Genomic DNA, 23,937 nt, shown 5'->3' with positions numbered 1-23,937 from the left:
TTTCATCATTGTGCATTTGCACCGTATGAGATTACCATAAATCTCTCATCCAATCATTGTAGTACTAACATGTCATGCATGTTTGATAGTACCGTTACGATGAGAGGGGTGTCGGTTTCTCAGAAAAAAACCTCAACATCATTTAGAAATTTTAATGTTTTGTGTTGTAGGTCGGGAAAATTTGATTAATTTTGGATAGCAAAATGAAGGAGCAAACATATGTAAACCTAGGGCTACGTAGTCGATGCTCTTTCATTATGCAGGGTTGAGGAAAAGACTTGGTTGCGAATATGCAAACGCTAAATATTCATTTTTGCTTTTCGAAACAACGAATATTACGAGCTTTAAAATCTCGCACGTGAAATCTCTTTTTTCTTTAAAGACTTGGTGAGCATGCATAAATTCACGTTTTTAAATGCAATCATAATGCAAAGTAGGCAGGAGTAACCAAATTACATATTATATATATATATATATATATCAAAGCATAAGCATGTGCACATTACAGCGTTGCAGTAATGTAAATGACATAAAACACGACTCGATGTGTGAATCTATACTTTAAGCTAAATCAACTGCATAAGTGATACACGATATACGAAACCGTACATCGGTTAAATAAATAGCGTAAGTAGTGCATGATGTATGAAACCTTACATTGGTTAAATAAATTGCGTAAGCAGTAGCCTGTGCATGTAACAATGCGACAGTAAAGTAAATGACATAAAGCTACACTCGATATGTGAAACCACACATCAAGCTAAATAAACTGTGTAAGTGATGCACGATGTACGAAATCATACATCAGCTAAATGAATTGCGTAAGCAGTAGCCTGTGTATATAACAGCGTAACAACAAATTAAATGATATAAATTTTAAACAAACAAGAATACGCAAAATTGTGCCCTTGAGTTAAAAGCATATATATAAACATATGTATATATGTATACGTATAAGTTGGAAGTATTTTGTCGTTTGTCTTCGTATGCAACTTTCTCCTACCTTAGAGACGGTCAGACTTGCTGACGATTTTGAGTGTAGGCTTTCAAGGGCTCGTTCCTTGGTGCATGTGCCACGTCCATTGTACCGATGGGGTGCGCTAAAAGATATTTTATTACAATACGAAAGAAATGATGTAACCTTTCTAATTTAATGAGTAAGCAATGATTGCATCGTAGGGGTTGAACCCGAACCTAGTTTGAGTCGTCTGGACCGAGCCAAGCTCGGTATCAAAAAGATGGATTGAGCTAAACTCAACTCAGTTGAGCCAAGTAAGAGGCTGCCCAATATTGCCCCTTGACCGAGTTGGGCTTAGTTTAAGAAGACTGAGCCGAGCTCATGTCAAGGGTTAACAGAGTTGGGCTTGGTGCCATTTGGGTTCAGCTCTTTTGCGCCTGACTAGCAGAAAGGGGGGACCGAGCTGGGCTCGATAATGACCGAGCTCAACTCAGTCGGGCCTACCCAGCATCACTGGGCAGGCCATAGCCGAGCCTAGCTTGGTTCCCGAGCAAGAGGGGAAACAAAGGGGGTGGGCTCAGCGGTTAGGCCGAGCTTGTCCAACCTACTTTCGGGTTGCCGAAAAAATGTAGAGATGAGAGACGGATCAGAGGGCTCAACCTGGTAGTTGAGCCAGGACTAGCCCCTAACCCGGATGGGACCGAGCCTAGGCTCGGTCCTCCAGTTGAGAGAACTGGGCTGGGCTCGGTTTAAACCGTGCCCAGCTTAGTATTGTGCCTTAGCTGCAACAGGATGCTGCAGCTGGCACGAGGGAAAATAAGGGGACGAGAGAGGGCAGGAGGGGTGGCACCCTCCTGCCATATGCAAACAGGGAGACAAGAGAGATGGCAGGAGGGGAGGCGCCCTGCCTGGTATTAATAGGGAGACAAGAGAAAAGATGAGGAGGGGCGACGCGTACCTGAGGGAGGCAACATCTTCAGTGAAGCTCCAACGAATGAGAGGGGGGATCAGGTCAGTTTCCGCCGGCGTGAGGAGGGGCCCCGACGAGGGTAGCCCGATGAGAGGGGGAAGAAGACGAGGAGGGAGGGGGAGAGGGATCCCGACGGGGATCAGGGTTTAGCAGAGAGAAGGGTGGAGGGGGGGGTTGCATTAAAAAGAAACCTTGCCCCCCTCGGGGGGGAATTTCAATAGCATAGGTAGGGGTAGCTGTGTTCCGAAACAATAATTTTTTTTTTTAAAGTGCGAGACTTACACTCATGGTAGTCCTCATCAAATTACCACGGATCTCTCCTATTTACAGAAAGATATGGGAGAGGCCCATAATGGGTCCATAATGTTTCCATAATGAGCACTACTGGAGGTCCTTAACGGGCATAAATGAACACTTACAAGATCTTATAACTGTTATTTAACTCCCAAAATCCAAAAACATCTCTCATGTATGTCCTTAATGTGCTCATGTCAACATGGCTCACATCCAGGTTGAATATGATCCGATCCAAAATCTAATAGAGAATACAATCAAATTGGTTTGAGATTCGCGTGAATTCCCTGAATCCAATTTGACCACTTAACTACTTAAAATCTAGCATATGCGTTGATGCTTATCGCATTTGATATTCCTTTTGATTCTCTAAATCCAAACATGTTAAAAGATACACATTTTTTTTTCATAGTTGGCGAACTAGGAGAGTCAACTTGTTACTCAATTGAGTTTGCTTTGCATCGGCGCCTACATGAGTCAATAAATCAGCTTGACTTGGTTAGGGACAAAACTCAGCAATGCGAGTCAACCCAGTCTTGTCTATTCTTTTAAGCATAATGGTTTTATTAAATAACTTAAATAAAAAACTATGAATCGCCTGAGTCATAAAGTGTGGCTGCTGATCCAATACCGAGCTCCAAATATGGCAACTACGTATGATTTTTGTTTAAGCGAAAGCTTGAAGGTAGACTGCTGGTTTACAAGATAAGGAATCAAATTAGGAAGGATCGCATCCATCATAATCCATTTTGGGTTGGACCACCATTACTCGCTGTCATGTTAAGAAAAGGAAACATTCGGTCTGTCTTTGAACCAAAAAAGACTAGGGTCCAATCCACATTCGGAAGACCTCTTAACGTTGTTCACACATGCACATGGATAAGTCAAAAAAAAGAAGAAGAAGCAAAAGCAAAGGCCCAAATGTGTCGGATTCAGATAAAAAAGATAAAACCAAATCCGATTTGGAGTCAAATGGAAAAAGTTAAAACCGAATCTGGATTCGACTAGCTTAACACCCGATATTTATACTGATTAATCAGGTTCGGGTTTTAGTCGGATTAGGATTGGGTTTCAAAGAAAACCCTAATATAGAACCTGATTCCAATTTCTAATCGGATCTGGATTTGGCTACCAAATCCGACTAATCAGATTTTTGGATTCAGGCCGGATGTCAGGTTACATCCCACGATTCCGACCCATTGACATACCTACCCAAACGGTCAACATCATGACATGTCCTAATCTAAAATTGAACGGCATCAATTACATTTCACTGTCGCATGTATCATGCTTTTAGTTTTAGCTAAAGATGCATGTATAAGGATTCTAAACGTTTAAATCGTTCAATCAATTGATTATATATTCAATCCCAATCTTCCGAGACATAATCATTCAATGAATCAGCATACATAAAATTTATGTTTACCATACATACATGGATGAAATCCCCACCAATGGGGGCTCCGCTTGTCTGGTAGGAGCAGCGACTGCACGTCACAATTTGTTGGGACGTTGCAGGTTCAAAACCCAAGGGTATAGTGTAAATGGTTGGGGGGCCTGCCTAACCCCAGCTTGCCTTTCAAAAAAAAAATTGCTGAAATCCCTCCCCACTGGACATCCCACTCGGGACCGTGAGAGTGGGACCCACTCACATCTCGATCAAGTGAGATGTGCGGTGGGGATGAATCGTTTATATTCAATATGACCTGATCTGCCCTCGCCAGCCTAAGCCCACTTGATCACGGCCTTATTTTGGTATCCGTTGTGTAAAAAACTCCATGAGTACTTCTTCCTGCCCAACAGAGATAGTTTTCTATTGGCTTCAATCTTGTTTTTTTTATAAAGACCGGCTGGGGTTAGGCAGCCCCCTACCAGTTATACAATGGTACCAGTGGGATTTGAACTTGGAGCGGCCCAACAAAAGGTGACGTGCACTAGCTAGCGGAGCCCTACTGGCTTCAATCTTATGTCAAAGGATGCACACCCGAGGTATCAAACACGTAATATCCTACCATCATAGTGGCAAACGTTAAAAACGGCAAAATCTTGTTTTTCAAAAAACTCACAAGAATTTAAAACTTTTTCATAAATCTCGCATTTTTTGGCAAAATCTCAACAATAAAAAAAAAATTAAAAATTATAATAATTAATTAAAAAATATAATAATTATTTGTTATAAGAAAATATTAATAAAAATTATTTAAAAATAAAAATACATGGTTTTTTATGATAAATAGCCGTTTAAAACATAAATATCGTGTTTAAATTGTGGTATTTACATTTTTTCATAAATCTTATGAGAAATTGCCATCTTAAACTTTCAGGTCGCTATATTATCACGAGATTTTCATAAATCTCGTGATATTTGTCACTATGCCTAACATTCTCTATTGAAAAAAAATATTAAGAATAGTATATGGGAGTAAAACGGAGTATCCCTATGACATAGGCTATGACTTGTTTCATGGGAGCAGATTTAATGATTGGCCATGTACTTTGCAATGGTATTTAGCCCAATCACTGACTGCCACATCCCACACCATCCTCCTTCAAAGGGTGTCCCATATAAGGATGTCAATGGATTGGATTGGATTTGGATGGAAAAAGATAAAACCTAATAGGGTCCAACCTAATCGGATTAGAGATGGAAAAAGTTAAAACCGAATCCGGGTCTGACTATAGCTTAAAATCAAATATTTACACTTAATAGGTTTTGGGTTTTAGTCAGATTCGAATTGTGTTTCAATGAGAAACTCAATACCTAACCCAAATCCAATTTCTTATTGGATCTGGATTTGGCTAGCAAATCTGATAAATCCCAAAAAACTCTGGTGCATATGACTCCGATGGTTGATGATCCAGTTTTAACCCGAATAGGACCACTTCTAAGGATCCCTCTTTGGTGTATCATGGAGAATCGGTTTCTTCTTCTTTTTCGTGGATAATGGGCCTCTGTAAGAAATGGTTATAATTGAAACCACATTGATGTCCGCCAAAGTTGGTCCCCAGGTTTGGTCTAGAAAACTTTTGGTGCTCTTTGCAAGTCTTCACCATAGTTAAGAATAACAAAGGGTCCAGGGGAAGGAGTTTGCAACTTCAAGGTGCCATAGTCAAGAAGTAGAACATTTCTAATGAACTTATCATGGCAGATCTCCAACTCCATGTGGGTTCATACACACAAAAGCCTCCAGCAAAAAGCAATTCAGAATCATAGTTGTGTCGGAAATTACAAATGCGGAAGCGCAGTTCATGCGAGCTGAAGCATGTGCTGTTACTCTTGGAATCACAGAGAGTATGAACTTCTCAACCCTCTTACACTAAAGTAATTCTCTCAAACTCGAAGAATTTAATTGCTAAAGAATTTTATCTTCTTTTCACATACTCATTCACTGCATTTATAACATGAGAGAAATTCCTTCAGCTCCAAGAGATACGTCTCTTTGCAATACATGCGTTCACATCTTAATATATATTATTATTTTGTAACTTAGTTTGATTAATTTTATACTTTAATTGATATATGATTAAAAGTTTCAACCATTTGGAGAGAGTGAATGTTAGGTTAACCTTCCAACAGTCATCTTATGGCTACACGTCCGCAATCCAATAACAACAATAATGCTCTGTTTGGAAGCCATGAATCTGAGGCATATTGGGGTTTTCATGCTCTCTGTTGTTTGGGATCTGTTATATATATATTTTTCCATAACAGAGCTAGGGGAATTAGAGCCCCCTCCCTTTTACAAACAGGCTTTAGCTAACACAAAAGCGCCAGAGGCCTGTTGATACTACCATGCAGTTATTCAACCACCGATATACCAGTGGGGTTTGAACGTGCAACATCCCATGACATGGTGACTTGCTCGAACTGCTGCTACCAGATGGTGTGAGCCCCGTTGATTGGGGAGCACTGGTGTTGCCAAAACACTGCATTGGGAATGGAATTGACTGCCCCATAACTGCATTTGAACACCATTCACAAATCACAAGAGGATGTTTTCCGCAACTCCATCCTTGACACTACATTTTGGCAACACATGAAAATGGTATTTCCATCTCAATGCAAGCCTCCCAAACATAGCCTAAAGCCCAGAACATCAGCATGCCAACCTTGAAATGTATATAATCCAACATCTCCAATGAACTTGGGTTGCATACAATTTCACAAGTTTTATTATCAGTAGATTTCTCCTGATAACAGTATCAACTAGTTTGACCCCAAGTCTAGTCTAAAACACTGAACCAGTTGGGCTTTGTTTCTCAGCCTTACAACATAACTTGTATATAACAAAGGAATGGACATTGCTAGTGAACAAAGGTCTAAAAATATGATGATTTACAAGTGTAATGATCCATCATCAAGTCTTGGTTGCTTCATCAAAATCACCAACTTCTTACTTGGACCGTCAACAGCGCTTGTTCCAGGTTTGAGCCAATCCGCTTTGATCTAAAAAGCTATAGAATAAGAAAATCGTTGGTATGGCTTCACAATGACAGCAGAAACAGTACAAGTAACATTAAATCTAGCTCAACAGTAAGTCTACCCATCAATTGAATTTCATGAGATACTGAAGGAGGTCACTAATGTTCCCCCACAAAAATTTATGATGTGTGGGAGAACCATTCCCAATCACACACAAACAAGCCAGTAATTGCAACTCTGTATGTAAACCAGGGAATTTAAAGGAAAAGAAAACGAAAAATTATATGCAAAACCAGCACTATCTCTAAGCAATTTTCAGTGTTATGCGTTGAAAGACAGCAGAGCTGAAAGATTTTTTTTTTCTTGGTAGCATCAAACCTCCAATTAGGGCACATCAATCACTTGCATCACAGGCTTCCCTCAATGTTAAAATCAAACAGGTCCATCAAAAGATTGGGAATTAAGACATGGAACTATGATTTGTTTTGTTTACCAATAAGGAAATATTTTATTGTGCACCATGAATGTGGAAGGGGTGAAAGGAAGGGCCAGTAAGTTATGGCACCAGGAATGATGATACACTAGATATCAACTGGAGGCACTTACTAATGCTTAAATGGTAAATTAAGATTATATAGAACAGAATATAAGAAAAACTATGAAGTATGAAAACTTGGCTGCTTACGAATAGTCTATATATGGGGGGGGACGATTAACCTCAAGATCATCACTTTTCTGATGCATGGTTGGTGCTTCACGGGAAAGTAAAAACCGAGAGCCAACTACAAAACTTAGGGTTCAGTCTAGCGAGCAAGTGCAGATTATGCTGTTGGACATTTTGGGTTTTACGGGTCCAACCCGCAGTCTGACCCGGTTTGACACAGCCATTAGTGGGTCATGTAACTGGCCAAGTAATGGAGATAGTGGGTGGGAGTTACGTGAATGTGGAGAGACCACATTCACGTAACTGCCTAATCTCCCATTACAAATAAGGGGTTAGGGGCTACTGGGATGATGAGTGACTTGTAGTTGTTTCCCTGCCCAAATTCTGCTCCGCATTCAGACGCTGCGGAAAGGGTCCTGCTCACCGTCGACATAAGGCCTGGGCTCATTGTGGGCGTCGACCGGCTGAGGAGAACGCCGAATCACCTACATGATCAATGGCGAATCAAGGTACGCTCTCTGTCTATTTGTTTTCACAGGGATATCGCCTACAATAGGTTATGGGCCCACGGTACCACGCATTCCCGCTGCGCGTGGCCGTGTAGGCTGAAACGGCGTTTTGGCGTCGGTGGAGTCGCCGTGGAGCGACAACCACCGATTAGCCAAAGACTGTCGCTATGAGGCGACAGTCATCACCGGCAAGTGTCACCGGAAAAAGGCGACTTAATATTCCCGGTTCAGGCAAACAAAAAAAAAATCGTTTTATACATGTGGTCGTTGGGCTGCAGAGAGGGTTTGCCATCGCCAGGTTTCATTTGCCGGAGATATTGCCGGGGTTGAACGCCGGACGGCCGGCGTCAGGGGCTTTTGCCGGAAAACAGCAGAACTGCCACTGCAGTCTTGCCGGCGCCCTGGTTTTCCCACCTCATCGCCGGAGTTACTTGTAAACCGGCGACAATAAAAAAAAAAATATTTAAACCCTTACCTGTCGCCGGGGAGGGGGTGGGTTTTCGCCGGGGCTGTCGCCGGATTGGACCATCGCCGTAGGGCGATATGCCGGCTGAATCTTCCGCCGTTCGCCGGCGATCTTGCCGGCACTGTATTTCCGGCCGTGCCCTTCAGCCATCGGTCGGCACCGCCGCAAATCGTCGCCGTGGGACGACGTCTTTTGTCGGGGTGGATGACGCCGGACCGGCGTCACTGTGGAGTGACGCAGGTCGCCGGCAGCTGCGCCGGTCGCCGTGACGGCGACGTGGGTCGCCGTGAAACCGAAAAAGGGGGAAACCGATAACCCCCTTTTCGGTTTCCCTAAAAACTGAAACAGAAACCATCGGGTTTCTGTTTAGGTTTTAAATTTGGACCGGATCGGGTCCAGAGAGGAAACCCGATGACAGACCCGATCCAAACCCTTTTGGGTGGATCGGGGTCTGCTTTTTCTTTTGGATCTGACCCAGACCCATAAAGGTACCGGGTCTGGGTCTGATCCGAAAAGGATCGGGTCCAATCCGGACCCATTTTAGATCGGGTCCGATCCGGACCCATTAAGAACCGGGTCATACCCGGGTCTATATTGGACCGGGTCGAACCCGGTATTCGGTTTGAACCGGGTCGTACCCGGGTCCATGTTGGATCGGGTCGAACCCGGTATCCGGTCTGAACCGGGTCGTACCCGGGTCCATGATGGACCGGGTCGAACCCGGTATCCGGTCTGAACCGGGTCGAACCCGGTATCCGTTCTGAACCGGGTCGAACCCGGTATCCATTTTAGACCGGGTCTAACCCGGTATCTGTTTTGGATCGGGTCCGACCCGGGCCTGTTTCGGACCGGGTCTAACCTGGGTTTTGGTTCGGGTCGGGTCCGACCCGTATTAAGTATGGGTTGGGTCAGACCCGGATCCCATTTGAAACTAGGTTGGATCCATAAAAAAAAAAAAAAACAGGATCCAAACACTATTGAGACTGAATCGGATCAGGAACCTGATCCGACCCCTTCCGAAACCGGTTCGGAGCCATTTTTGACCGATTCTTTCCAGTTTTTCACCGGTTCCGGGATGCTGAGACCCTGTTTTCATAAATATAAAGAAATATAGGGATTTTGGCATACAGTTATAGGGTTTTATGAACTTTTGTTCATATTATGTATCGGTTTATAAGGTTCAGAACCGGTTCGGACCCTTAGATGACCGGTTCAGGGCGGTTTCAGACCGGTTCAGAGTGTTTTAAGACCGGTTCCTACATGATGACTCTGGGTTTTACCCATATGAGCATGCTTTTGTTATTTTTCATGCTTTATAAAGTATTTATTTTGAATAATGCATGACTTATGCATGTTAATTCATGTATTTAGCGTTGGTTAAGTTATGCATGATGATTTTAAGCATGAATTATGACTAAATTTATGACAATTAGTTTATGTATTTTTGTTGTAGTATAAACTGATATTAGGTCATGAATATACATGCATTAAAATGTGTGCATGGGTGTGCTCCATAATACGAATAAATTTTTCGGTAAAAGATTTTGATTAACCGATTCATCAATCACCAAAGTGATCTGAGTCGTGTTAATTGAGGATTCTTTGAACCGTATTAAGATTCGAAATTATGATTATGTGTGAATTTATGAAACATCGATTCTACCCAAAGGTAGGTCGTTGTGTTCCAAATTTACACAGGGTGTGATAGTAGATATGAATTCCAGCCCATGAAGCATGTTCGTACCCAAAGGTACAGTACTGAATTGCCTCTGGATTCATGATCTACTAGTTTCACCAACTGAAGTCAATTCCTTGGGAATTGAAGAGACGGAGCAATCATGAGTATTATCGTTTTCACCAAAGTGAAACGATAATGACTCAACTATGCTTGTCTCAGAAAAGGTAAAAATAAAGGGTCTCACTTTTACCTTTTCAACACGAGTCTCGTTTGAGCAATAATAGTAACATCTTTCCATTTTTCGTTCCTTTTATCAGGTTCCTTCCATATCGACGGTTCTAGTAGTATCCCTATCTTAGACGGATCGAATTTTTCTGATTGGAAAGAAATTGTGTTGTTCACTTTGGGCTATATGGATTTAGATCTGGCCCTTAGAATTGACGAACCTCCCACTCTTACAGAGCAGAGTACAGCTGATCAGAAAGCTGCCTCTGAAAAGTGAGAGCGCTCGAACAGACTTAGCCTGTTGCTTTTGCAATCTCGGGTGGCTAAGAACATTCGAGGTGCAATTCCTCATTGTAGGACTGTGAAGGAATTTCTGGGAGCCATTGAGGCTCAATTCGTCACTTCTAATAAGGCAAGGGCCAGTACCCTTATGTCCAAATTAGTGTCTATGAAATATGCTGGTGACAGTCACATCCGACAGCACATTTTGGAAATGAGGAATATTGCGACTCAACTGAATGACATGAAGTTCGCCATCTCTGACTCATTTTTAGTCCATTTGATCTTAACCTCGTTACCTACTGAGTATGGACCCTTTAAAATCTCCTACAATACACATAATGATGAGTGGTCTTTTAATGACCTCTTGAGTAAGTGTGTTGAGGAAGAGGAGAGGTTGAAGGGTGAGAGGGTGCCAAGTGCACATATGGCCTCTCATAAGGATAAACAGAGGTCGAGGCCAAAGAAAAGCTCTTTCAAAAAGAAGAATCAGAAGAGAGCCACTGGGGAGAGTTCAAACTCTCAGGCGAAAGCTAAATCCCAGTTTGGTGGCCCTTCTATAAAGTGTTTCTTCTGCAAAAAGAAAGGGCATAAGAAGGTGGACTGTTTGAAGTTCAAGAAGTGGCTCGAAAATAAAGGTAATAAGTCATTCGTTTCTCATGAGTGCAATTTAATTCATGTTCCATTGCATAGTTGGTGGATTGATTCTGGTGCCACGGTGCACATTGCCAACTCTTTGCAGGCATTTCTGAACAAAAGGCAACCAACGGAGCATGAAAGAAGCATCTTCTCAGGAAATAAGATGCGTTCACATGTCAAGAGCGTTGGGACTTGCAAAATTGTGTTGGAGTCGGGATTCATGTTGGATTTGGTCGATACATTTTATGTTCCATCTTATAGTCGGAGCCTAATTTCAATTTCAAAACTTGATAAGTTTGATTTTATATTTAAATTTGAAAAATCTGAACTTATTATTATGAAAAATTCAATGAATATAGGTTCTGCATATATGTGTGATGGTTTGTATCGATTAAGAACCAAACTGCAAATTCAGGAATCTCACTCCATTGAGAACACAATGATTGGCAATAAACGTGGTCTAAAGGATGATCAATCCTATTTTCTTTGGCATCGGAGGTTAGGACATATCTCGAAAGAGAGAGTCCAAAGACTCGTAAAAGAGGGAATCCTTGGATCCCTTGATTTTACGAATATAGAGCCATGTGTTGACTGCATAAAGGCTAAGCAGTCTAACACATATAAGAAAGATGCCAAACGCAGCAATAGAAAGTTAGAAATAGTGCATACGGATGTCTGCGGCCCTTTTTCACCGTGTTATACGGGTGAAAAGTATTTTGTCACCTTTATAGACGATTACTCACAGTATATGTATCTCTACTTATTATCTGAAAAATCAGAAGTCTTTCAGGTTTTTAAGGACTTCAAGAAAGAAGTAGAGAAACAAACCGGTGAAGTTATTAAGGTTGTCAGGTCAGATAGAGGTGGCGAATATTATGGTCGTTTCACTGAGATGGGACAAAAGGAAGGTCCATTAGCACGGTTTCTAAAAGAGGAAGGCATTGTACCTCAGTATACCATGCCTGGTAGTGCTTATCAGAATGGTGTAGCTGAGAGAAGAAACCGTACGCTTAAAGAAATGGTTCGAGCGATGTTGAATCACTCAAACCTTCCTTTAACCTTGTGGGGTGAAGCTCTTAGGACTGCAGTGCATATTTTGAATAAGGTTCCTACGAAAGCTGTTCAAAAGACTCCTTATGAGTTATGGACAGGTAGAAAACCTTCTTTGTCATATATGCACATATGGGGATGTCCAGCAGAAGCTAAATTGTATAACCCACATATAAAAGCTTTTGATCCTAGGACAACTAGTGGTTTCTTCATTGGTTATCCAGAAAGATCAAAAGGCTTTAGGTTTTATTGTCCATCTCATACACCACAGATAGTGGAAACAGATAAAGCAAGATTTCTTGAAAATGGTTCTGTTGGGATAGATGCATCTCAAAATATTAATTTTGAGGAAATGCAGGATTCAGGTTTCTCACCTGCTAAGGATAATGACCCGACTTTCTCTATCATTGTTCCTTCGAGTAATGTAAGAGAAAGTACAGTCAATGAACATCAATCCCAACTAGATCCGGTTGTTGATGAGGATATACAACAACAACAGGATACAGAGGTTCATTTTGATCCACCTGTAGCACCTGTATGGAGGTCCACCAGAATTAGGAAATCTGCTATCCATCCGGACTATGTGGTGTATTTACAAGAGTCAAATGATTTCATAGACATTGATGAAGATCCCTTCACATTTGCAGAAGCCATTGAAAGTGAAAGATCAACACATTGGATTAATGCCATGAAAGAAGAGCTTGACTCTATGGCAAAGAACCAAGTGTGGGATCTTGTACCTCGACCTGATGGAGTTAGACCTGTTGGTTGTAAATGGGTTTACAAAACCAAAACAGACTCTAAAGGTCATGTGGAGAGGTACAAGGCTAGGCTTGTTGCAAAAGGTTTCACACAGATAGAGGGCATTGATTATAATGAGACTTTTTCTCCTGTCTCAACTAAAGATTCATTAAGAATAATCATGGCCCTTGTAGCTCATTTTGATTTAGAGCTGCATCAGATGGATGTGAAAACCGTCTTCCTAAATGGGGATCTGGATGAGGAGGTATACATGCAACAACCTCCTGGTTTCAGTATAGATGACTCAAATAACTTAGTTTGCAAATTGAATAAGTCAATTTATGGACTTAAACAAGCCTCCCGCCAGTGGTATAAGAAGTTCAATCAGGTTATAATGAACTTTGGATTCACTGAAAACATTGTTGATCAGTGTATTTACATTAAGACTAGTGGGAGTAAGTTCATAATTTTGGTTTTATATGTTGACGATATTCTTCTTGCAACTGATGATTTGAGTCTTTTACATGAAACAAAAGATTTTCTTTCCTCTCATTTCGATATGAAAGACATGGGTGAGGCTACTTATGTCCTTGGAATTGAGATCCGTCGTAATAGAACTAAAGGTGTCCTTGGCTTATCTCAGAAATCCTATATCCTTAAGGTTCTTAAAAGATATGGGATGGAGAATTGTTCTCCTAGTTTGGCACCTATAGTGAAAGGGGATAAATTGAGTTTGAAGGATTGTCCTCAGGATGATATTGTGAAGGCTCAGATGGATGCTGTCTCATATGCTTCAGCAGTTGGGAGTTTACAGTACGCGCAGACCTGCACTGGACCTGATATAGCATTTGCTGTGGGAATGCTTGGTAGATATCAGTCAAATCCAGGCATTGCGCACTGGAAGGCAGCGAAGAAGGTCATGCGCTATTTACAAGGAACGAAAGACTATATGTTGATCTACAGGAAAGCTGACCACCTAGAGGTCGTTGGATACTCTGATGCGGACTTAGGAGGGTGTATTGACAGTAGAAAATCCACTACTGGATACATTTTCCTTCTAGCAGGTGGTGTTGTCTCATGGAGAAGCGGAAAACAGTCTACCACTGCTGCTCATACCATGGAGGCGGAATTTATTGCTCTATACGAGACTTCGTCACAAACCATTTGGATAAGAAACTTCATTATGGGTCTTGGTATAGTGGACTCTATTGAGAGACCACTAAAGATCTTTTGTGATAATGAAGCAGCCGTGCCTTTTTCAAATAACAACAAGAGCTCAACATCGTGTCGGCACATGGAGTTAAAATATTTTGTTGTTAAAGAAAGGACTGAGAATCATCTGGTATGTATTGATACAATTGGGACGAAGGAAATGACTGCGGATCCCCTTACTAAAGGGTTAGCACCGGGATTGTATTCCCAACATGTAAAGGGGATGGGTCTTTTTGATTCCTTCTGATGTATGACAATACATTATGTAATCACATTTGTGTTTATGTTTTGATTCTCTAAAGTTTTGTGTTATTGTTGATTTTGCATAAAGAATCTCTCATATGGGTTAGAGAGAATAGCAGAATAACAATATTAAAGGACCAATAGAATAGGTGAGAGACCAACCTATTCATAAAGGTAATTACTTTACATGCCTAAGCACTGAAGGTGAATTGTAGTGTAGTACAAGAAAATATGACATTTCATAAAGGGGTGTTCATATCCTTGACTCATACGATTTATCCTTGTGATAAAGGGTGGCATGTGAACCCACATGAAGAATTAAATCGAGATAACGGTATACACCTCGATTTAGTACACTTTTGGTGTCAATGGGTCAAGTGGGAGAATGTTGGACATTTTGGGTTTTACGGGTCCAACCCGCAGTCTGACCCGGTTTGACACAGCCATTAGTGGGTCATGTAACTGGCCAAGTAATGGAGATAGTGGGTGGGAGTTACGTGAATGTGGAGAGACTACATTCACGTAACTGCCTAATCTCCCATTACAAATAAGGGGTTAGGGGCTACTGGGATGATGAGTGACTTGTAGCTGTTTCCCTGCCCAAATTCTGCTCCGCATTCAGACGCTGCGGAAAGGGTCCTGCTCACCGTCGACATAAGGCCTGGGCTCATTGTGGGCGTCGACCGGCTGAGGAGAACGCCGAATCACCTACATGATCAATGGCGAATCAAGGTACGCTCTCTGTCTATTTGTTTTCACAGGGATATCGCCTACATATGCGAGAAGAGTATTGAAAGACTGAACATCTCTTTGTCGAGTGCATATGGAAACGGGCTCTTTCAAGCCAGTTTTATTGGCCACGTGAATTGTTTTTCTCTGGTTGACATAGCAGGGGGCGCGACCTCCATTATAGACGCTGGCTACTGGTTAGCTGGAGGCAGATCTGGCTGCATCAGAATGAGGTTATTTTTGAGGTGCTGTCTCGAGTATGCTGGTTATTCAGATCAGAATCATGAGGGAAATAAGAGAGGTGACCATGTCGGGAGTTGAGGTTTAGCATCACCGTGGCTATTGCCTAGTGCTTGCGGTTGTGGGCATGGGAGAGGATACCGTCTCTCTCTGTCTCGTGTATTTTCTACTGTAACATGTCTGTTGCCTCTTGTCTGTTTTCTGTATAATGTACACAGCAGAACAAATCTGAATAAAACTTGACGATTGCCTTTTTCTCTCAAACAAAATTTGTGGTGTTTGAATGATCTCCAATTCGTACGGCATAACTATCACGAGGAGAATCACGAGGAGAAAGAAGTGGAACAACAATATTCCTGCAAGTATCAACAGACCAATAGCATTTACGAACCAGTGATAAAATCTTCTTCTAACAGACTTCTTTTAATAGTATGTGTTTGTGTGTGTGTGCGCGCGCACGCTGCGGGTGCATGCATGTGCTAAATCATGTGAAAAAAGCACCAGACATTGCCAATCTTGAAAAACTCAAACAAACAAACAATCCAGGACTACGAACTTATGTGTCCAAGAAAGGCACCTCAAAACTTGAAAAAGAAGAAAATATATATTTCTTTGGAAACATGGGTAATGTTTCTTTTCAGGTTTTCTTCACCAAGGGCTGCTGTTTAGATTCAATGAGAAACCTTTATTGATTTTGTTGGGTGCTGAGGTCTCAATGAAATGAGGGATCATGAATTTTGAGTTAAAATCAAAGCATTTGTGTCATAAGTGGGAACCCTGAAAAGCTGCTGATATGGTACCTCATAGGTAATCATATGATACATCCCCAGATGAAAGCATTGATCAACATGGATTTGTGAATGACACACGCTGATCCTTTGTCTAATCGTATCTTTTGCTTTTTTGCCGTCCTGACTTGCATTGATTTTTTTGTATGGGAACCGCCGTTCCTCTTCTCATCTCTTAATATATTTAATTATATTTCCTCTAAAAAAAGCAAGGATTTGTGCTGAAAGCAGTGTCAATTGAATGCATACCATACCATCATTTGCCTGCCCTGCAGCAGCTATGACAATAAGTATGGGAGTGCATCAGTGTCACTGTTGCATTAGCTTTGGGAAGCATCAATACCACTGGGAACCTAACCATTTTTACTACTGCCAACAACTGCTCGCTTGTTTTTTATAGGGATTTCACTTCTTGATAACAATTCCAGGCACCCCCCTAGAGAAACAGAGAGTCCAAACAAATATAAAATAAGAAGCTATGAGGATCAAAGGTAATAGTGCACAGGTTTTTACATTTGATGAACCTCATGGACTCAGACTACAAGAGAAAAGGAAACTGCATAGCTTATGTATAACTTGCTCATGCAGAACAGACATAAGATTATCTCTGCTGTTATTTGAAGAAAATGTGAACCTTTGGAGTGCAGGGCAGAAACAATGGTTCTCGGCCTTTCGTTTCAGGCCTACCAAAATTTAAAGGATGAATTATCGATGCCGATTTAAAAATGGTGGATTACAAGAAAACAACCCATCTAATTCCATGCCACTATTATAAAGGAAGAAAGAGGGGGCAGCAATGGACCAAAATATCACACCTTTGTAAGAAATTATAAATGACACCCTATTTATAAGGGACTGCACGTCATTTCTTAAATCGTTCTCATCTTTTTCATTTTAAAAGTGATTACCCCCGTCACGAACCTGTGAGAGTATTTTTCCAACTCTCCTTTTTCCTTCCACTGATCTCTTGTTCATAAAAAAAGTTTACCTAAGGGAAACTGGCCCCGCCAAGCCTTGCCCCGTTTGGACCGGGGATGGAGGTGGGGATGAAGGTTAAAATCAAAACCCGAGGGAAAACGGGCCCCACCCTACCTCGCCCTGTTTGGACCGGGGATGGGGGCGAGGATGGAGGTTAAAATCCAAACCGGTGCGGGTATGGAGGCAGGGATGGAGGTCCGGATTTTGAGACAGGGTGGGGGTGGATACCTTGTCCCCCGCCCCGGTCCACTGCCATCCCTATCCCCTACTCTTTAACACCTTCGTCGACCTTTGCATTGTCCATTTCAAGGTCATGTCCACTTGTGGTCAAATATATTCCAGTGAACGGATTATGCTTCAATAGCAACACATTTTTTTTAATATATGTGTCTATTTCAGGACGTCCCCCGTTATGTATATGAGCTTCCTCCTGTAGAATACTTTGGAATCTAAACCAATAGATGTTGTATCCTCAGTTCAATGTGCTATTTCTCGCTTAGAAGAGCTTGGAGCAGAGGTTCATATCATGGTTTGCATTCACTGCTGGTGAAAAATATCCTTCTACATATATATTAGACAAGGTTTCTTCATTGATTTTCTAATTTTTAGAATTTCAAGCATTGTAATTTCTGACATGTTTAACAAGTCTCATGTATCTATGCCCCTTCATTTGAGCTTGGATTATAACCAGCCTCTTCTAATTTGTCGAGTTATGATGGTGTAAGGTGCTTGCCACAATACTTAAGATATGCTTGATCTTAATCTCAAAGTGCTATCTTTCAGTTTGTTTTAATGATTTCTGCTTCTTAGAATTCACTTTATCAGCTATACTAGTCTGACAGTTAAGAAGGTTTATATTTTCTGAAATTCTTGGAGTTGTTTTATTATGGACATGGAAACCAAATTTCAGCCGGTGAACTTAATTCTTTCTTTGGAAATTCATGGGCCAATGAATTTGAGTATGAAGTGATTTTTGATTTGTAGTTTCACAAAAAAATCAAGTTTGATGATCAATTGCTGTTGGTGGTTATCTATTATTATTATGATGCAGGAGCGGAGCAGAAGACCTTGGTCTATAAGGATCATGTTTTTAGATATTTTTATCATTTAGATCATTTTTCGTGTATAAGATATTTTGTAATGGATATTGAATCTGCATGATTGATTCATATCTTAACTAAGATAAGTTTTATCTTTTTAAGAGTTTATTAAATTAGGTAGTTTACTTGAATTAGGATTTGGAAGACTTCATCTATAAAAGGATGAGAGCTCAAAGTAGAATTTATTGTTGAGAATTGATACGAGAATCTCAATTACTTTTTTATCAAGTTTTTAGTTATTTCATTAATTTCAGGTATTTTTTACTTTTTTCAGCTTCTCTTATATGTGCAGTAGAGGTATTCGTAGTTAATAGATTTTATCATAAATTGGGTCATCCTGATTTACATCAATGAATGCAAGAGCAAAGCAAAAGACCTAGGTCTATAAGGATCCGTTTGAATCCATTTTGATATTTTTATCATTTAGATAATTTTTCGTGTTTAATTAAGACATTTTGTAATAGATATTGGATCTCTATGCTTGATCCATATCTTAATTAAGATAAGTTTTATTTTATTAAGAGTTTATCAAATTAAGTAATTTACTTGAATTAAGATTTGTGAGACTTCATTTATAAAAGGATGAGAGTTCGAGTTCTATGTAGAATTAACAGTTGAGAATCGATTTGAGAATTCCAAATACTTTTTTGTTAAGTTTTCAGTTATTTTTATGTTTTTTTCAGCTTTTTCCTACAGTAGAATTATTCATAGTTAGTAAATTTCTCTTAAATCGAGTCATCCCGGTTTACAAAACATTATCACATTAATTTTTCCTTCTGTTGTCACTAGCTTCCAAAATGAGTTTGTTATGTTTCTTCAGGTTAAATAGTGAATTTGGATAAGGACATATGCTCTTTCTGATAGATATTTTGATGCATACTATAAGTGCACACAGAAAGTATCAACATAATATATTTGTGGTATAGTGAAATGATTGGTATTAATACTTAAATAATTATTCTCTTCCATGCTTAATATGTTAAGAAGAATTCATGAAATCAGTAGTATTTTAGGTGAGGACTCTGGTTAAAAAAAGCTTGAAAGCAACAATAGATGAGAATGACTTTCATTTCGCCTATAAGATAGGTGGTGTAATTTTTTTTTTTTTTATGTTAGTGGTCTAAAACCTGTGATTAGGACTCTTCTTGTAATCTTGAAAGGGGCAAGGATTGGGACATGTCCAATGGATAATTGTCTCTTCAACTCAAATGTTGCATCTCACGGGAGACATATAACCGTTGAAGGTGACTCTTCCCAACGGTTGCTTTATGACCAAATTTCTGACAAAACCTTAATTCTAAGTGGATCTTAAATAAGATTCAAATACAAAAAAAATAAACTTCAAAAACAAAATACTAACTATGGATTCAATTGGATCCTGAATTCCCATTCTATCACCCGTTGTTCTTCTTGACATAACTTGCTAACTTAATATTCAGAAAAACTTACAAACAGGCCAGACAACCCATTAAACATTGGCACATTGGGCCAGACCATAGGTTGCATTTCAAACCTGAGCCCGTTAAGAACTGGACCGAAACCCAACCCGTTAATAAATGAGCTGGGCCATTTTTGGGCCGGGTCATGCTCAAAACCCGATGGACCGAGCTCCAAATGGGCCTAGGCCATGACGGGCTAGCCCCACCCCTATATGCGAATACCAGTTTAAGCATTTAAGGCATTACTTTATTTTTTGATATATCAATCCACATCGTGACATATCCAACTCCGAATTCAAATTTTTAACACCAGGTTTGATTCAAGTTTCTGATGCAGTACAGTTGAATTAGAATCTGAAATTTATATGGTAGGATTGGGTCTGGTGAAGAAATGGCTGAATGAGAGAATTTTACATGTAAAATTTGCAAACAGGATGGATTCAAGCTGATCCAAATACAATGGCGACAGGAAAATATACCCAAAGTTGATTCCTGACATATGAAAGTCCGATCATATAATCCAGTTCCGTAGTTTTGGTAGGTCCGCTTGCAGGTTTTATTACATAAAGAGTTGGGTCCGGACATAGTTTTCAAATCCATTGCATTATTTAAACAAATACCCAGGAAACTTGCCCAATTCATGATGCATGATTTGAATCCGGTTAGTTGAGATCCTATATGGGATTCAAATTAGTTCAGCAGATCTGGGTCTGTTCACGGATCTTCCAGAGTGGGCCATAATTGAAATCCCTTGATGAATCCAGTAACGAAGTCCAAACAAATTGGGTTTGAACCATTTACGAACCAAAGTACCAAGTCGGGTTTGCAAATCTCTTAAGATCCAGTTCCAACAAAAAATATGACAGCAATCAAATTAAATAAAACTCCCTAGCAACAAAGGGGTTTGGCATAGTGGGATAGGGCCTAGGCTTCTTGCGGTCTATGTTCAAATCTCATGGGCATCAACTCTTGCGCAAGCCTAAGAGTGATGACTCCCTGTGGGTAAGGGGTAAACCCACAAGTTTTAAGCTGCTAGAACAACTGTAGGGATGGCAGTGGACCAGGGGACAACGTGGCCCCGCCCCGTCTCGCCTTGTTTGGACCGGGGATGAAGGGCATGAAACGGGGATGGAGGCGGGGGTGGAGGTTAAAATTCATCTCTGTGCGGGGATGGAGGCGGGGATGAAGGTTCAGATTTGGAAACGGGGCAGGGTGGAGACCTTGTCCCCCCGCCCCCGCCTTGGTCCACTGCCATCCCTAAACAACGGCCGTAAGTACTGCAGGCACAACCAGCACGACTAGGTCTTGGTTCCCCCATGTAAATATCAAAAAATAACTCCCTAGCACGTTCGAATATTCATTTATGGTAAGGACTGTCTGGGTTCTGCACATATCCAAATCCATACTATCAGATCTATACAGCATATATCCAAATACAAGTTGGATTTGGCTAAGCAAATATGTCTTGATTCAGGTCACAATAGAGCTTAACCTGACCCGTTTTTTCATTTCCACATGAAAATCAACAGATTTTTTCGGTTTTCTGCATATCCAAAGCCACAGTGACTCTCAATCATAAACGGATCTGGGACTCCGGAATGAGATAAATACTGGATCATGATCCATATCCAGGTTCATTTTCTAAAAGTTGGAGTGTTGGACACAGTATCGCGCCATGTATGACCCTCACATATCTGACTCCTACTAGGAATGAAAATGGATCGGGTCAACCTTGTTCTTGAACCGGATCTGAATTTTGAGTAGTGCCCATCTGATTCCAGACAGCAGATACCTCATGTTATACTTCCAGATCAGGTTAGGGTATGAGGCCATATGGTACCGGATCCACTGAAACCAAGTACAATATATAGCTTTTCAAATGAGAAAGCAAAAGGTATCGGGTTAGTCCCAAATTTTATCAGGTCTGAATATATCTCTTTTCCTGATGCTGATACCGGGTCCTACCGACACGGGTTGGATATATACCATCCAGATCAGGCAACACGAATCTGATCTGGTTTGTAACTCTGACCCGTTTACATCTGGATTCTGGTCCTTCTCAAAGGCAAGAAAGTGGAAAAAAAGGGTCGGATTCAGTCCAAAACTTATAAGATCCAAATCTAAATATGAAATGTAAACAGTAGATCCGAATCCAGATCCGGATCAGAATAAGATCCGAGGAGGTAAGGTTGGATCCGAATCTGAAATGCATGTGATAATATTGGACCCAAAAACAAGTCATTTACATGTAAAAAAAATGCAATTTGGTTCGAATTGATTTTAGATCCAACTTAAAATACTGATTCGAATATGACTTGAATCCGAATCCGATCCAAATGCATATTCGGATTTTACTTAAAGGATCTATATCCGGAAATAACATGTCGGATTCGGATCGGATATCCGAACCATATCCGATCCTTTTGCAGCCCTAGGCCGAGCAGAGCGGGACAAAGAATGCAGCACGGTGCTTGATCGTGTACAGTCCCGAAGCAGTGAGGCGGTCGAGAGGAATCCGAAATACGGCTGCCCGTCTCGCTCGTGCACGTTTTGCTTCTAGTGCACGCGCAAGGCACGCCCAAGAGAAGCAATCGACGTGCTCCAGCACCATTACTCTGCGGGAACTAGGGTTTCCGTTTCCCTCCTCCCGACGGAGAGGAGAAGACGACGACGATGCTCACCCTCTCCATGAGATCTCTGCAATCACTCTGATTCTGGAAACTTCTTCCGTCATGGCCATTCATCTCGACTCTGTTCAGTTCAGGGCCGTCCATCCCCTCCTCTCCTCCATCTGCTCCCGCCACCCTCGCCCCCTCTCCAGACCCACGGTCTTTCCGCGGCCAGAGAAGCCGAAATTCCGATTGGTTCTTCTGTCTGGATCGTTCAATTTCGCCGGCGAGTTTGCGTTTCGGAGACCGTCGGTCTCGCCAGGCGTTTGCCGGGTTTTCGCTTACGTCGCCGCTAGCGCGAAGCCAGAGGAAGAGGAGAAGCAGGTATTCTTCGATTTATTGCTTTTTTTGGGGGTCTGAGAATTAGGCCGTGGCTTCCTTTTTCATTTGAGGCTTTTTGGCTGAACAATGCATGGAGGATGGAAAAATCTCTATCAGATATGTTTCACTCAATCCAAAAAGGAAACGTACTAACACAATTCTGGGTGGAGATTTTTCTTTTTTGGATTAGTTACTGTGAATAATTTATGAGAAATCTCGATCGGATATGTTTAATTCAATACAAGAAGCATCGTGATATGCCATTCACAATGAGTACATTCTTTTGCTTTCTTCAATTTTCTCGATTTGTATTCTATCTGTTTAAACTGTAGTGTGTACAGTTGTTTAATGGTGTTTTGAGATAAATAATCGGTAATTATTTGAAATTTCTTGGTTGCATCTTTGAGATAGATTAAGCCTTCAACCTGTTCAACGCTAGTTATAAATGCAGGATCTAAATTTATGATGTAGTTTTTACGTTTTTCAAGTAGAACATCAATATTGATGGCCAGTCTGAAACAATGGAGATTTCGGAAGAGAGGGAAGATAGATCTGTGGCTAACCAACCGCAAAAACATCAAGGGAGCCAATTGAAGAAGCGCATTGTATCTGGACTTGGAATCGGTATTGGTGTTGGTGGTATAGTCTTGGCTGGGGGGTGGTTCTTCACGGTGATGGTTACTGCGGCTGTATTTGCCGGTGCGCGGGAGTACTTTGAGCTGGTTCGAAGTCGTGGTATAGCTGCTGGGATGACACCACCTCCGAGATATGTTTCAAGAGTTTGTTCTGTTATATGTGCTGTCATGCCCTTAATGACGCTGTAAGTTGGCTTGCAACGCGGTTATCAATTTACTTCTGTAGTGATTTAAAACCAATGTGGTTTTCGTGATACATCTCTTCTTTTTCCTTCTCTAGGTTATTTGCATGTTTGTTTTCAAGCAATCGAGTAATTTTGTTGAGTAGACATTTAATAGTAGCATGTCGGTTTTCCCATTTAACAAACTTATGGGCCTGTTTGGAATCTCGGCGCTGGGATGAGCGTTTATTCATTTGGTGTTCCCGAGGCAAAATCTTGGTCAAACGCCCATGGTGGCCCCGTTTGGATTCTCGGCGCTAGGATGGACGTTTATGCATTTGGGATGGGAAGTGAGGCCCTTTCTCCTTTGTATTTACACTTAAGGATGGATTTGGCAGCTGCCACTTCCTCAAATGCATAAACTCCCATCCCAGCTGCCGATCCCAAACAGGCCCTATATGTAACTTGGATGCCGTTGAAGATACAGATATAGACAGATAAGCACACGCATACATGCATGTATGGT

At 41.1% G+C, this 23,937-nt stretch overlaps 1 protein-coding gene across 1 annotated transcript in view; it reads left to right on the top strand.

Annotated features, from left to right (window-relative positions):
* Positions 1-8,488: 8,488 nt before the first annotated feature.
* The window catches only part of LOC149821707 (phosphatidate cytidylyltransferase 5, chloroplastic-like), a 37,526-nt gene continuing 22,077 nt past the window's right edge, over positions 8,489-23,937 (top strand). The window contains exons 1-3 of the mRNA XM_089981412.1: positions 8,489-8,570; positions 22,122-22,618; positions 23,107-23,435. Of these exons, the coding sequence (XP_089837538.1) occupies positions 8,489-8,570; positions 22,122-22,618; positions 23,107-23,435 (908 nt within the window). The remainder of the gene's footprint in view (positions 8,571-22,121; positions 22,619-23,106; positions 23,436-23,937) is intronic.

Source organism: Nuphar pumila, chromosome 11, assembly GCF_984573655.1.
Source record: "Nuphar pumila chromosome 11, dmNupPumi1.hap1.1, whole genome shotgun sequence".
NCBI classification, from domain to species: domain Eukaryota; kingdom Viridiplantae; phylum Streptophyta; class Magnoliopsida; order Nymphaeales; family Nymphaeaceae; genus Nuphar; species Nuphar pumila.
Note: the sequence above shows the minus strand (reverse complement) of the source record. Positions and strands in the feature narration are given on the sequence as shown.